Source organism: Typopeltis vanoorti, chromosome 11 (genome assembly GCF_054136105.1).
Source record: "Typopeltis vanoorti isolate ZY-2024b chromosome 11, IOZ_Tvanoo_1.0, whole genome shotgun sequence".
Taxonomy (NCBI): Eukaryota; Metazoa; Arthropoda; class Arachnida; order Uropygi; family Thelyphonidae; genus Typopeltis; species Typopeltis vanoorti.
This window is the reverse complement of record NC_143559.1, coordinates 25,292,158-25,306,988: the sequence shown is the minus strand read 5'-3', so window position 1 is coordinate 25,306,988 and position 14,831 is coordinate 25,292,158. Positions and strand designations below refer to the sequence as shown.

The 14,831-nt window shown below is 35.2% G+C and overlaps 1 protein-coding gene across 1 annotated transcript in view; it reads left to right on the top strand.

The window, feature by feature from the left end:
* LOC150101390 (uncharacterized) overlaps positions 1-14,831 on the top strand; it is a 164,291-nt gene that overhangs the window by 64,040 nt on the left and 85,420 nt on the right. The window contains exon 3 of the mRNA XM_090400134.1: positions 2,690-2,717. Coding sequence (XP_090256260.1) covers positions 2,690-2,717 — 28 coding nt within the window. The remainder of the gene's footprint in view (positions 1-2,689; positions 2,718-14,831) is intronic.

The following is a 14,831-nucleotide window of genomic DNA, read 5'->3' as shown; positions in this document are numbered from 1 at the left end:
CCATATCTTTATGTTCCTGAAGATGACAATGTGACATTGTCGAAATATAGAAGTGATTCATTAAAGTTATCTTTAATTAATTTACTTTATATGCGTTGTTAATTCCGTAAATTAATTACCAGTTATGTCTAACCAACGTATAAGTCTTACCACTAGAATCAGAACAGTAATAGAAGGTAAAGTTCCTGGAAAAAGAGGAAGGGGTAGATTGTCAATGAGATGGATGGATGGTGCTTTTTCGCAGAGTGAATGATCTTCAGAGAGTTGAAACCTCTAGAAAAGTATGCAACGGGACTACATGGCGAGGCCTGGTGTGGTACATCATTGAGCATCAGAGTTACCATACAGCATCTGTGGATGCCCAGTGAACATATGATGATATGGTTTCTTCCAGGTCTCTGAAGAGAACCAAACCAGTTTGAAACAGCTGTCAGGCCAGTTAAACCTTATCAAAATGGACTGATAAAAGGCAAATATATAGACGCTTGCACTACACCTATGTCTTTTAAGTAGTCCACACTAAGGCAACTCATGAATACTTGGGAATGTATTCCTGTAAACTCTCTAGTCAACTTACCGTACAAAACTTGGAAATAATACTAGATCTAATATCTACTTTGCTTTTGTAATTTTAATCACCAAACTAAAGCTTTTTGGCTCTTTATTTTAGTAATTATAAATAGGACTCTAAGTAATCCAGGATTTTAACTCTAATATAACAACCTTCATGTTAAATTAGGACATCACTTTTGCTGGAATAAAACTATCTATATGAATTTGTTCTCTGATGATGTTATAAATAGAATATATCTTGGATGTAGTTTTTTTTTTTCCACAAGAGATCAGGCCAGTAGAATAATGGTTGATCAAATCATTGTCTCTGTGTATATATGATTGTGTGTGCGTGTGCGCGCGCGCTACAGATGACCTTAATATAAAGGTTGAAATGTCGGGAAATTAAAGTAATCATTTCTAACATGTTTTGTAGTCTCCATAATTTGTCTGAAATGAATGTGATACATAGAATTCAACAGTTATGTGCATAGATTTAAAGAGACAAGTGAAATAATATGATATCTGCCCAATGTAATAAAAACCAAGGTCTCATCTTAATCAACTATTAGCTTCATTTATAAAACACCAGCATGTTAATGAATTAGGCTATGAGAGATATTATACAGCACATTTCAACAATGAGCCACACATCTGACATCTCACTATGATATTCAACATATTGTTCAAGTTTAATTTGAATAATGACTGTTGTTAATTCAGAAATCTCTCTCTGTTAATACCTTCTTTGCTATTTGTTTTTTATTCTGGAGAAATACACAAAAATGTATGAAACTAGTAATTAAATAATTTTTTGCTAAAAGGTTGTACATGGTACTCACTAGACACACAAAAATATGGATATATCAAGCCATGGAAACCATAACTTGTTAATATAATTTTTTGTCAAATACCACGTATTCCTCGTAGATCTTGATCTTCCTCTGGATCTTTTTATCCTGATTTTTACAGGAAAAAAGATCCTGTTTTACCAAATTTACTTCTCCATTCTGTTTAGGTGACCTTAAATTAGTTTTGCTCACAAAGTTTGAATATTAATAATGCCAGGTTCATTTTTAATACAATTATATTACTTATCAATAATAGAAACCTATTTATGACATGTTCACTCCTAACTCCTGTGCTCTCTTGTCTTCAGTCAGCTGTTTCATTTCTAAACCAATTCTGTTCTGTCACTTACTTATTATTCATCTAATTATTTTTCAAAGTTTTTATCACTTTTATTAACTTCATTCCGTTTGTATTATTTTTTCCATTTCTATGATTTTTTAAGTGGCATTCAAAGTTTTTCTTGTAATCTTCTTAATATGTGTCTTCTAATTCTTATGAAGGTCTTCCCATGGTTTATTTGTTTAGTTCTTTTTTTTTTTTTTTCATAACTTAACCTAGTTTATTGCCCCCCCTCCACTTTTTTCCTCTCTTATTCTCTTTGGGCACATGCAGACTCAATTGCCAAGAATTTTCATTAAGATTTCCAGGACTGCCTCTCTATCTTCTTGAGTCCTATGTAGTTCTGATTTTTCTATCCTTGGAGACATATTCTACATGGTTCCCTAGTTAAGTCAGTCAATGTTCAGATTTTGTGATTGCTTTTAAAGTCCTTTATTCTTCCCTAATAATATTTGTATAATATATTCTACATTTCACCTTGAAAGCTATTTGATTTATTTTGATTGTAATATTTATTTTCATTCTGTTCAATGATAAATAGCAATCCCTATTATAGCCATTAGATTTCAAGACCAAATTCTTATATCAAATTCCTGCAGCAGCAGAAATGTAGATTAAGATTTTAGGACCAAATTCTTCTGCAGTCCATAAAGTAAAATTTCTTGTTAATGTACAATACATATTTTTGAAATGAAATTTAGGATTCCTTACAAAGGGTAGAAACCATTGATATATATATATTATTTATTTATTTATTTTTATTTTTTGCACTTGACTAAAAATCGCCTTGTTTTCTTGCTGAAATCACACTAGCCACATACTAGACAAAGTTGTTATAAGCTGTTTGACAGATTTCTGAAATGAACCAAAATAATATATAATTTTAAACATAGCAAAAATTATAATATAATAAAAAAATAATTCAGATGTATTTGTAATCTTACAGATAATATAGCTATGGATGTGCACGAAAAGTAAGTACTGTTTTTTTTGAGTACATATGCATAAAATTTTTATTAGGATAAAGTAATTATGTCATTATAATCATTTCACGATACATACTCCAAGGATTATAGAAAATACTATGCTAGTATTCTGTGGTTAAGTTTGCATTAAACTTATTGAAGATCTGAAAAATAATCTTTTATTTTTCAGATCTTCAACACTGTGATATTTATCTCACTTTTCAAAATTCTGAGGAACTTTTAACAGCATTAATCCACAAGATCGTTGTTCTCTATCTTTCTTACTATCCTGATACAGCTATGTCTGCATTATTGTGCACAGGTCTGGTCACCTGACTTATAGATAAGGAAGTGGTGCCAGAGGTGAGTGATCAAGGATGTGAGTGGTCTGTGGAATACTCCCTATGGGGATAGAAGGGGAGGAGGCAGCTTGCGAGCTTGCAAAACTTGGTTGATAAGTGTTAAAGAGGGAATATAATAGAAACATAAGTTATTAAAGGAGTTTTAAAGTTGGATGCAAAGAAACTTTTTAGCACTTGGTTAGATGGAGAAGAACAAGAAAGTGAATGGTTAGCAAGGATATCAGAATTAGATTTTTCACTTGGAGAGTTCTGAATGAGTTGAATGGTTTGCCAGTGTCTGCTGTATGTTCTTTATGTTCAAGGAGAAGTATATATGATATATCTCAAGGGCTCACTTTAACCTGTACAGGAGTGGCAAACTAGAGGTACTTGATGCTGGATCATGCCTTACTTCATGTAATTCATGTCTGTTATATTATCTGTAAACTTTTTTTTTTCTTTTTTCATCTCTTGCAGTGGGAGTCTGCCTTATGCCTTATCTCCCAGGTGTTTGTCTTACCTAGTGAGCTGAAGCTCTGCAACAGGTCCAACAAGTTGGTCAGTGGATTTAAATGATAAACAACATGGACTGGAGAGGAAATTGAAAATAGGAACACTCAACATATTGACACTTACAGGTAAAGAGGCATTGTTAGTGGATGTTATGATGGAGAGGAAATTAGATGTTTTATGTTTGAGCAAGACAAAATGGAAAAAATAAGGGAGGAAGAATTTAAGAGGAGACTTTGTTTTGCTTTTTGAAAGGAGCAAATGAGCAAAAAAAAAAAAAAAAATAGTGTTGGTTTTATCATTAGTAAAGAAGTAAATGACAGACTCATCAGTGTGATGAAATTAGTGATAGAATAATAAGGCTTGTATTTGAATGTAATGGAAACGGATCTCACTTATACAAGTATATGCACCAGATCAAGGTTTAGATATGGGAAAAAATGCGTTATTTGAGGAACAGTTGGAGAGTGTTATTCAAAATACGAGTGTAATCATTTTAGGAGATGTTAATACACAGGTTGGAGAAGAAAGAACAAGAGTAGAAAATATTTTGGAATCATCTCGTTTTGTTCAAATTTGGAAATGAGGAAGGACAAAGGTTATTCGATTTTTGCATCAGAAGTGATCTTTAAATTGGAAATGGCTGGTTTCAGAAAAGACAAAGCCAAGAATTACAAGATATAGCTGGGATATTGAGCAAAATTCTGTAATTGATTATTTCATCCTTGATAAAGAATGGAGCAAGGTAGTCATGGACACAAAATTTTGCCTTCAGTTGCTTTAGATGGAGATCATAGGCTTCTTATAGCCACTTTTAGGATGCATGTGGCAAGAAAAAAAAAGTAGATAGAAAGCTGAAGCTGTGAAACTGTCTGAAATAAAGCAAGAATTTGAGTCTCAGGTTATTTTCGCAGTCCATGAGTTAACTACAGATAACGTAGATAAGGAATGGGGAAATTTTTCAGATATAATGATAGGAACAGTAGAAGAGGTGTTTTTAAAAGATGAAAGCAGAAAAAAAAAAGAAACACACTGGTGGAATGAGAGTCAGAGAAGCAGTCAAATTTAAAAAATAAAGCTTTACAGAGACTAGATCATATTATAATAGACTTGTTTATAATCAGAGGAGCCATGAAAAAAAAAAAAAATCATTAAAGAGGAAAACATAAAAAGCTTGACTGAATTTACACATAAGTTGGAAAAGATGTTAATGGGAATAAAAAAATGTATGACCTTCTGAAGAATAGAAGAAATGAAGAGCCAGATTTTTTTTTAATAAATGGGGATGGAAAATTTGTGATTACTGGAAGAGAGATTAAGATGATGTGGTAAATATTATTTTAGAGATCTATTAAATAAAGATGAAAGCCATAGTGAAATGAAGTGGAATTAATACAGTGGCAAGAGAGATAATAAGGAAATAAGTCTGACAGAAATTGAAGAAGCAATAAAGAAGATTAAGAATGAAAATCCCCTGGGATAAGGGTGCTTAAGGGTCAAAGCTGTATAACTCAGAGGAGACCTCCACATTGCCTTTAAAGGAATGTGGAGAACCGACCAGGGCTTCTGACCTAATGTCCAATCCTCACCTTCTCATGGTGCACCCTGTTGGGTATCTACCTGGATACTGAACGAACGAGGATGGGCTGGCAATTTGGGATTTAGCCGACCAAATTGTAATTCTTATTTGCTTAAACCAATATAGAAAATGATGGTACAACATGACAAAATTTCATGCCAGCTGTGGCGTCGCCTGGTTAAACAAGGCCCCATTGTTTTCACCAGGGAATCAGGGTGAACAGCAAAAAGTCAGCTACTGGAACAAATCTGAAAAAACACCCCAAATCAACATCACCAGAGTTAAAGATCAGTACTATCAACATAAGAAGCCTGAATGGCAAAGAAATTGAGCTAGCTGAGGAATTAGATTAGTACCAGATCGACATAATAGGGGTGACTGAAACAAAAAAGACAAAAACTGGTGAGATCTTTCTGAGCAATAAATACAAAGTGTTATATTCAGGCAATGACAATCGAGGAAAAGAAGGAGTAGCCATTGTATTCAACACTAAATATGAGGCTAATCTTCTTGAATGGCAGGCAGTCTCAAGTAAAGTGATGTGGGCAAATATGAGAATGGGGAACTGGACATGAGACTTATTTGTGCCTGTGGTCCCATAGAAGGTTCTACTAAGGTAGAAGTAGAGGAATTTTTTGATGCTTTAGAAAAAGCAAAAGTTGTTCCTTGTTGAGGATCTAAATAGCAGAGTAGGAAATGATTGTCAGACATACAAAAATATTTTGGGAAAATTTGGGGAAAAGAGCAAAGCTAATAATAATGGCAAATATCTGTTGGATTTCTGCTCAGGACATGGACTGGTTATTACTAACACCATGTTCCAAAATAAAAATGTGCATAAATTCACATGGAGAGAAGAGGCAAGAAATAAGAAAAGGCTCATTGACTATGTTATTGTTGATAGTGATGTTTTCTCCCTGGTGCAGGACATCAGAGTGTACAGAGGATTTGAAATTGGAAGTGATCACTATTTAGTCTTGAGCAGAATTAAATTGAATTTCATATTGAAAAGAATAACATGTAAGAAAGTTTTAAAGCAAATAAAAGTTGAGCACCTCTCAGATGTGAACTGTAGACTAAAATATACAAAGATTATTGAAGAAAAAATGAAAGAGTTTGAGAACAGAAAGCAAACTTTAGAGATTCAGTGGCAAGCCTTGAAGAAAACCTTGATTGATATCAGCCAGAGAGGCATGTGGTGAGGTTGTCTACAAGGATAGAAAAATCAGAACTCCATGGTGGACACAGGAAGTTAAAGAGGCAGTGAAGGAAAAGAAGAAAGCATATCAAAAGTTCCTGGCAAATAAGTCAGCTTGTGCTCTTAGAGAATACAGAGACAAATGTAAGAAACCTAAACACTGTGTAAAACTAGCTAAACAAAAGTCATGGGCGGACTTTGGCAAGAACATAGAAAATAAATATCAAGAAGGTGGCATAATATTTTGGAGGTTATTGAAGAAGCTTAGAAATGGAGGAAAGAGTACTGAAAGAGTTAGAGATGATAAAGGTGACATGAAAACAGGAGAAAAAGATATCCTTGAAGTAGGGAGTAATTACTTCGAAAAATTGCTAAATGAAACAAGCAGTGAATACATACTTGAAGTAGAAAAAGCCATCAAAAGCTTAAAATGTGGAAGGACAGCAGGAGTGGATGATATTTGACCAGAAATGCTGAAGTATGGTGATATAAAAGTCTTACAGTGGCTGCACCGCATAGTTCAGAAGGCCTCGACAGAGGGACAAATTCCTGATGATTGGATTAGAGCTCTCATAGTACCCATATATAAAAAGGGAAATAACACTGAATGTGAGAATTACAGAGGTGTTTCCCTACTCAGTGTTCCTGGTAAGACATATGCAAATATACTTGAGAAACGGTTGAGAAGAATTGTGGAAGAAAAGCTTGGTGAAGAACAAGCTGGATTCAGGCCCAAATAGACGCTGTCAGGATCAGATCTTCACTTTACGACAAATAGTTGAGAAAGCATGGGAATATAACAGAGATCTGTATTTAAGTTTTGTCAATCTGAGAAAAGGCATATGACATGGTGCCAAGAGAGAAACTATTTAATACGCTACAGTTGTATGGTGTCCATGGGGCATTATATCAAGTAATACTTAGTCTTTATTTGAGTTGTAAGTCAGCAGTTAGAATTGAAGGAAGTACAGGAAGATGGTTTAATGTTAAATCTGGTGTGAGACAAGGATGTACATTATCCTCTCTGTTATTCATTATCTACATGGATCACATTATGAAGGAAAGTGGTATTAAACATGATATCAGAATTGGAGATGTTAATGTCAGCTCTTTGCTTTATGCGAACGATGTTATACTTATAAATAAATCTGCTACAAGTTTGCAAGATTCTCTGACTAAATTGAATAACTGTGTGATAGATATGGTATGAAGGTCAGCAATAAAAAGACAAAGACAATGAAAATAGGTAGGATTGTTTGAAAATGTCAACTGTATTGTTAATGGTGAACCTGTGGAACAAGTAAAACATTTCAGCTACTTAGGCACGATTTTTACTGAAGATGGTAAATTAAATATGGAAATAGACAACAGAATCAACAAAGATGGTATGGCAGGAATTCAATTGAATAAATTCATATGGAATAAGAGAGAAATTAGTCGGAACACTAAATTATCTGTATACAAGACAGTGTTCAAACCATTTTTAACCTATGGATATGAGAGCTGGGTCAGAAATAAAACACTTGACCAAAGACTAGAGACTGCAGATATCAGAGTCCTGAGAAAGATTAGAGGCGTGAACAGATTGCATCAATGGCAATATCATATTAAAAACGAGGTTATCAGGAAATAACTTGACATCGTCAGCATCCAGGAATGCGTTAGTAGAGCTAATCTCAGGTGGTATGGTCACTTAAATAGAATGAGCGAAGAAAGATTAGCAAAACAAGTGTTCTCTGCCAAGTTGGCAGGAAAACGACCCAGAGAAAGACCAAGATATAGGTGGATTGATATGATACAAAGTGCCTTAGACGATAGAAATATAAGATCTGATAATGTTGGAGTCTTGACAAGTAACAGACTGATTTGGAGGAAAATTGTATATAGGAAGTTAGTAATTATGTTTATTTTTCATGTAGTATACTATCATATCCTGTACACCCCTTGAGGGTACATGTCAGGAATTTGATGATGATGATACCATTATTGTGTCACTGTGCAACAAGAATAAGAGACAAACTAGAGGAACATCTAAGAGAAGAGTGGTTTGGTTTTAGAAAAGGGTGATCAACTGTTGATCTGATTTTTGTTGTAAGAGAAATTATGGAAAGACTGAGAATTTGATAAAAACCTTTGATTTGGCTCAACAAGAAACATTTGGGAAAGTTTGGAAAAGACAATCATAGAAAAAGAAGAAATAACCATAATAAAGAATATGTATGTTAAGTCTAAAAGTTGTGTGAAGGCTAATTTGGTAATTTGCAGTGGTTTAAACTTAAAACTGGACTGCAACAAGGAAGTATGTTATTTCCATTGCTGTTCATTGTTGTGATGAATAGTGTCCTAGATATGGTTAATGACACTATTCATTGTGGTGATGAATAGTGTACTAGATACGGTTAATGACCAGAAAGGAGAAACAACTGCTTTTACAGATGATGTGGTGATTTGGGAATATTGAGAAGAAACTGGACAAATGAAATAGTGTGACACAGAACTATGGATTACATATTAATAGTAGGAAGAGTGAGAACATGGTTTTAAATCATACTGGAAATGTAAACATTAATGATGTTAGACTCAGTGGATGAGATTTGAAGAGTAGTGAAAACTTCAAATATCTGTGAAGTATACCTTCTAGTGATGGAAGTTTAGACCAGGAGATGTCAACCTTTTTTTTAAACAGTGAAAGTAGTCTACTTTGGGACACTAAGATCCTGCTTAAGTGCAAACTTTTGATTAGCATAAGTTAAGTTTTGTCCATTTTGACTTATGCAGCAAATACATGGAAAACGACTAAAAGAGATATGAATAGAATACAAGCAATGGAAATGAAAGTTTTAAGGAATGTTGGAAAAAACAAGAAATGTGGACATTAGGATTAATTTAAGGCTTAAAAAGTGTTGAAGGAATGTATGAAATGAAATTTGAGTGGAAGAAGCCAAGAGGAAGACAACTGAAAAGTTGGAGACACCAGGTAAGAGAAAATCTAGAAAAGAGAAACCTGAACTGGCACAGTGTTCATGAAGGAAAGATTTGATGCACCTAACCTGACAGTTTCTGCTGGAACAGTTATTGCTAAAGAAGAAGAATCTAGATGAATTGCAGTTAGAAGTGTCTTTGAAGACCAAAATATAAGATCTGTCAATACTGCAATCTTGGCAGATAACAGACTGATTTGGAGGAATTACAGGTATCTCTTGCTTATCGCGGTGAAATTAATTGCGGCAATCCCTTGATATACGCGGCAAGAGTTTTGATTAACGCTCCTTTAAATTTACCACGCAAAATCATGCTCATGCATGATTTCCAAATTCTCTTAATGATCTGTGTGAGAATGTGAAAGTTTTATTTTTCCCACCAAATACAACATCATTGTTACAACCTATGGACATGGGAGTCATTGCAACTTTCAAAGCCTATTTTCTTTAAAAGACATTCTCAAAGGCAGTTGAAACAACAACGGGTGAAAATCATGACAATCACGCCACGAGGCTGAGTAAAGCCAGTTACTTCGTTACTAGCATTAAGAGTGGGTGCATTACAAGCTCCAGTTGTTATGTTGTACGTATTTACAAATTACATTCTTCATAAATTTTACAGCCCATTGATCATGTCGAAGAATAAGAGCAATCCTACAACCGGGTCATTTAGTGAAAAAAAAAATTACCTTAGATACAAAACTTGATATAATTAAAAGATTTAAACGTGGTGAAAGTAAATGTAAGATCGGATGCGAATTTGGTTTTAACGAGTCTACAATACGGACTATTTTATCTAAAGCTGATGAGCATTGCGAGCAAGGTAAAGTGGCATCTATATCAAGTATGCAATGCACACGTAATCGGAGTGCTATAATGGTTGAAATGGAAGATCTGTTGATTATTTGGCTGGAAGACTGCAATCAAAAGAGAATTCCAATTAGTGATAATAATACTACGGCCAAAGCTCTAAGCCTGTTTTCAAGACTTAAAGAGACTAAATATAAAGATGACCATTCAAAATTCGCAGCTAGCAAAGGCCTGCTTGAAAATTTTAAATCTAGAGCTGGACTAAAGAATGTGAAAATAACAGGTGAAGCTGCAAGTGCCGATGAAGATGCTGCATCCACATTTCCTGCTGAACTGCAGAAAATTATCGAAGAAAATTATTACGGTTACCGCCAAATTTTCAATATAGATGAAACCGGACTCTATTGGAAAAAAATGCCATCTAGAACTTTTATATCAAAAAAAGAAGCAGCGCAGCCTGGCTCTAAAGTATCAAAAGATCGCATAACTGTTATGCTTGGAGGGAATGCTAATGGAGATTTTAAATTGAAGCCGCTGCTTGTCTATCGAACTCAGAACCCAAGGGCTTTAAAAGGATGTAACGAGAACTCCTTACCTGTAATTTGGCTGTTGAATCAGAAGGCTTGGGTTAACCAAAGTCTATTTGAAGATTGGTTTAAGTCTTATTTTTGCCTGGCAATTGAAACTTATTGCAAGAGAAATAACTTAGCTTTCAAAAAGCTCTTTTGCTTTTAGACAATGCACCTGGTCATTCAAATTCTCTTAATGATCTGTGTGAGAATGTGAAAGTTTTATTTTTCCCACCAAATACGACATCATTGCTACAACCCATGGACACGGGCGTCATTGCAACTTTCAAAGCTTATTTTCTTAAAAAAGACATTCTCAAAGGCAGTAGAAACAACAACAGTAGAAAATGCGATTACGCTCCATAAATTTTGGAAAAAATTTAACATTAAACACGCAATTGAGAACATTCGTGACTCGTGGGAGCAAGTATCTTTTAGTTGCATGAAAGCTGTTTGGAAAAACCTTCTGCCAGAATGCGCTAATGACTTAGGTTGTTTTCAAAATCCTGTGAACAACGTGGTCAAAGAAATCGTTGCAATTGGTGAAGACCTTGGTTTTGATGGTGTTGATGCAGAAGATGTTAAAGAATTATTGGATTCAAATTCAAAAGATTTCAGTGACAATGATCTTCTTGATTTTGCCGCCTTCTTGATATTTATTTTCTATATTCTTGCGAAAGTCCTCCCATGACTTTTGTTTAGCTAGTTTTACACACTGTTTAGCTTTCTTACATTTGTCTCTGTATTCTGTAAGAGTAAAAGCTGACTTATTTGCCAGGAACTTTTGATATGCTTTCTTCTTTTCCTTCACTGCCCCTTTAACTTCCTGTGTCCACCAGGGAGTTCTGATTTTTTTATCCTTGCACACAACCTCACCACATGCCTCTCTATTTATTGTAAAGTGAAGATCTAATCCTGACAGCGTCTATTTGGCCTGAATCCAGCTTGTTCTTCACCAAGCTTTTCCTCCACAATTCTTCTCAACCGTTTCTCAAGTATACTTGCATAGATCTTGCCAGGAACACTGAGTAGGGAAATACCTCTGTAATTCTCACATTCAGTTTTATTTCCCTTTTTATATATGAGTACTATTAGAGCTCTACTCCAATCATTGGGAATTCGTCCTTCTGTCCAGGCTTTCTGAACTATGCAGTGCAGCCACTGTAAGACTTTTATACCACCATACTTCAGCATTTCTGGTCGAATATCATCTACTCCTGCTGCCTTTCCACATTTTAAGCCTTTGATGGCTTTTTGTACTTCAAGTATGGATATGTATTCCTGACTGTATGCCTGTTGAGTGTTTTTTATCACGCTCTCACTGCTTGTTTCATTTAGCAATTTTTTGAAGTAATTACTCCATACTTCAAGGATATCTTTTTCTCCTGTTTTCATGTCACCTTTATCATCTCTAACTCCTTTTACAGCACTCTTTCCTCCATTTCTAAGCTTCTTCAACAACCTGCAGAATATTTTACCACCTTCTTGATATTTATTTTCTATGTTCTTGCCAAAGTCCTCCCATGACTTTTGTTTAGCTAGTTTTATACAGCGTTTCGCTTTCTTGCATTTGTCTCGGTATTCTCTAAGAACAAAAACTGACTTATTTGCCAGGAACTTTTGATATGCTTTCTTCTTTTCCTTCACTGCCTCTTTAACTTCCTGTGTTGGAAGTTAAAGAGGCAGTGAAGTTCACCATGGAGTTCTGATTTTTGTATCCTTGTAGACAACCTCACCACATGCCTCTCTGGCTGAATCAATCAGGGTTTTCTTCAAGGCTTGCCACTGAATCTCCAAGGTTTGATACCTGTTCTCAAACTCTTTCATTTTTTCTTCAAAATCTTTGTGTATTTTAGTCTGCAGTTCACATCTGAGAGCTGCTCAACTTTTATTCGCTTTAAAACTTTCTTACATGTTATTCTTTTCAATATGAAATTCAATTTTATTCTGCTCGATACTAAATAGTGATTGCTTCCAATTTTAAATCCTCTGTACACTCTGGTGTCCTGCACCAGGGAGAAAACATCACTATCAACAATAACATAGTCAATTAGACTTTTCTTATTCCTTGCCTCTTCTCTCCATATGAATTTGTGCACATTTTTATTTTGGAACATGGTGTTAGTAATAACCAGTCCATGTCCTGAGCAGAAATCCAACAGGTATTTGCCATTATTATTAGCTTTGCTCTTTTCTCCAAATTTTTCCCAAATATTTTTGTATGTCTGACAATCATTTCCTACTCTGCTATTTAGATCCTCAACAAGGACCAACTTTTGCTTTTTCTAAAGCATCAAAAAATTCCTCTACTTCTACCTTAGTAGAACCTTCTGTGGGACCATAGGCACAAATAAGTCTCATTGTCCAGTTCCCCATTCTCATATTTGCCCACATCACTCTACTTGAGACTGCCTGCCATTCAAGAAGATTAGCCTCATATTTAGTGTTGAATACAATGGCTACTCCTTCTTTTCCTTGATTGTCATTGCCTGAATATAACACTTTGTATTTATTGCTCAGAAAGATCTCACCAGTTTTTGTCTTTTTTGTTTCAGTCACCCCTATTATGTCGATCTGGTACTTATCTAATTCTTCAGCTAGCTCCATTTCTTTGCCATTCAGGCTTCTTATGTTGATAGTACCGATCTTTAACTCTGGGGATGTCGAGTTGGGGTGTGTTTTAGGATTTATTCCAGTAGCTGACTTTTTGCTGTTCACCCTGGTGAAAATAACGGGGTTTTTTAACCAGGCGACGCCCAGTCGGCATGAAATTTTGTTTTGCTGTACCATCATTTTCTATATTGGTTTACGCCATTAAGAATACAATTTGTTCAGCTAAATCCCAAATTGCCAGCCCATCCTCGTTCGTTCTGTATCCAGGTAGATACCCAACAGGGTGCACCCCAAGAAGGTGAGGATTGGGCATTAGGTCAGAATCCCTGGTTGGTTCTCCACATTCCTTTATAGGCTATGTGGAGGTCTCCTCTCAGTTATACAGCTTTGACCATTAAGCACCCCCACAGAACTTGGTGGTTTTATTATGTTAACTATATTCCACTATTCCATTCATCATTATTCTGGCATTATGCTTGCTTTAAGCAGTCTAATCTTTTCACCCAAAACATGCAATGAAGAGAGAATTTAATGAGAACACTTTTCCTCATCCATATAGAACTGAGATCCAACCAAGAGCATTTTAGTTGTAACAACATTAATATGCTGTTAAAGTTTGAATTACATGCTGCTGGCACTAGATTTGTTTTCCCTTAGATGCTTTAAAGGATTTAGAATGTATTCATTCCATTTACAAGGTCTTAGCAGAGTTCTGATTATTTTTCATCACAATCGCTGTTGGGAGTGAATAAGGTATGTCCTTGCTTCCTTCTTTCTTTGGCTCTACTAGCCATTTCTCACATTTTCACTCTGGAGTCAATCACTGATTTTCTATTATGACCCCATTATGTTTCATCCCCTTCATGCTTATGATGATGTTCCTGTCATTGTCAGGATATATTTTCTCTTCTTTGGTTGTGACTTTTATATCTAGCTTATCCTGGCATAAGTACATCACATTTTTGACTCGTTTGCCCTCTACAAGGAAACCTTTTTTTTTTTTGTTGTTGTTGTTGTTCAAAACACTACTCTCCTGCCCAGGTCCTGATTTGTGGATCTCAGATCCATCTGATCTTGAATATTGTTCATGTATTTGGTGGTGGCGGTGGTGCATCTGCGGATCTCCCTCAGAGTGTCCAACTGTTCATGTGGAAGGCTGCCATTCCTCTGTGGGAAGACAGCCATCAGCTGGTTGACATCTATACACAGTTCAGCACCAAATTTATTGAACCAACTTTTGTCTTTCCATTCACCTCTTTTCTTTGGAGCAACCTACCCCATGTCATTTTCCTCCCATGGATATGCCTCCACCCTTTCAAGAAACACATTAACAAATTCTTTCTTTCTTTCTCCCTGACCACTTTCCCACACGTGTAGTGTAGCACTATTGTTTTGCATAGATTTTTATGACCCTTTGTTGTATTAAAAAAATATCCCAGGATGTCTATTATTTATTACTATGAAGGGCTGAAAATACAAGTAATATATTAGAAGTTTATTTTTCACTTGGTTAGACTATAAT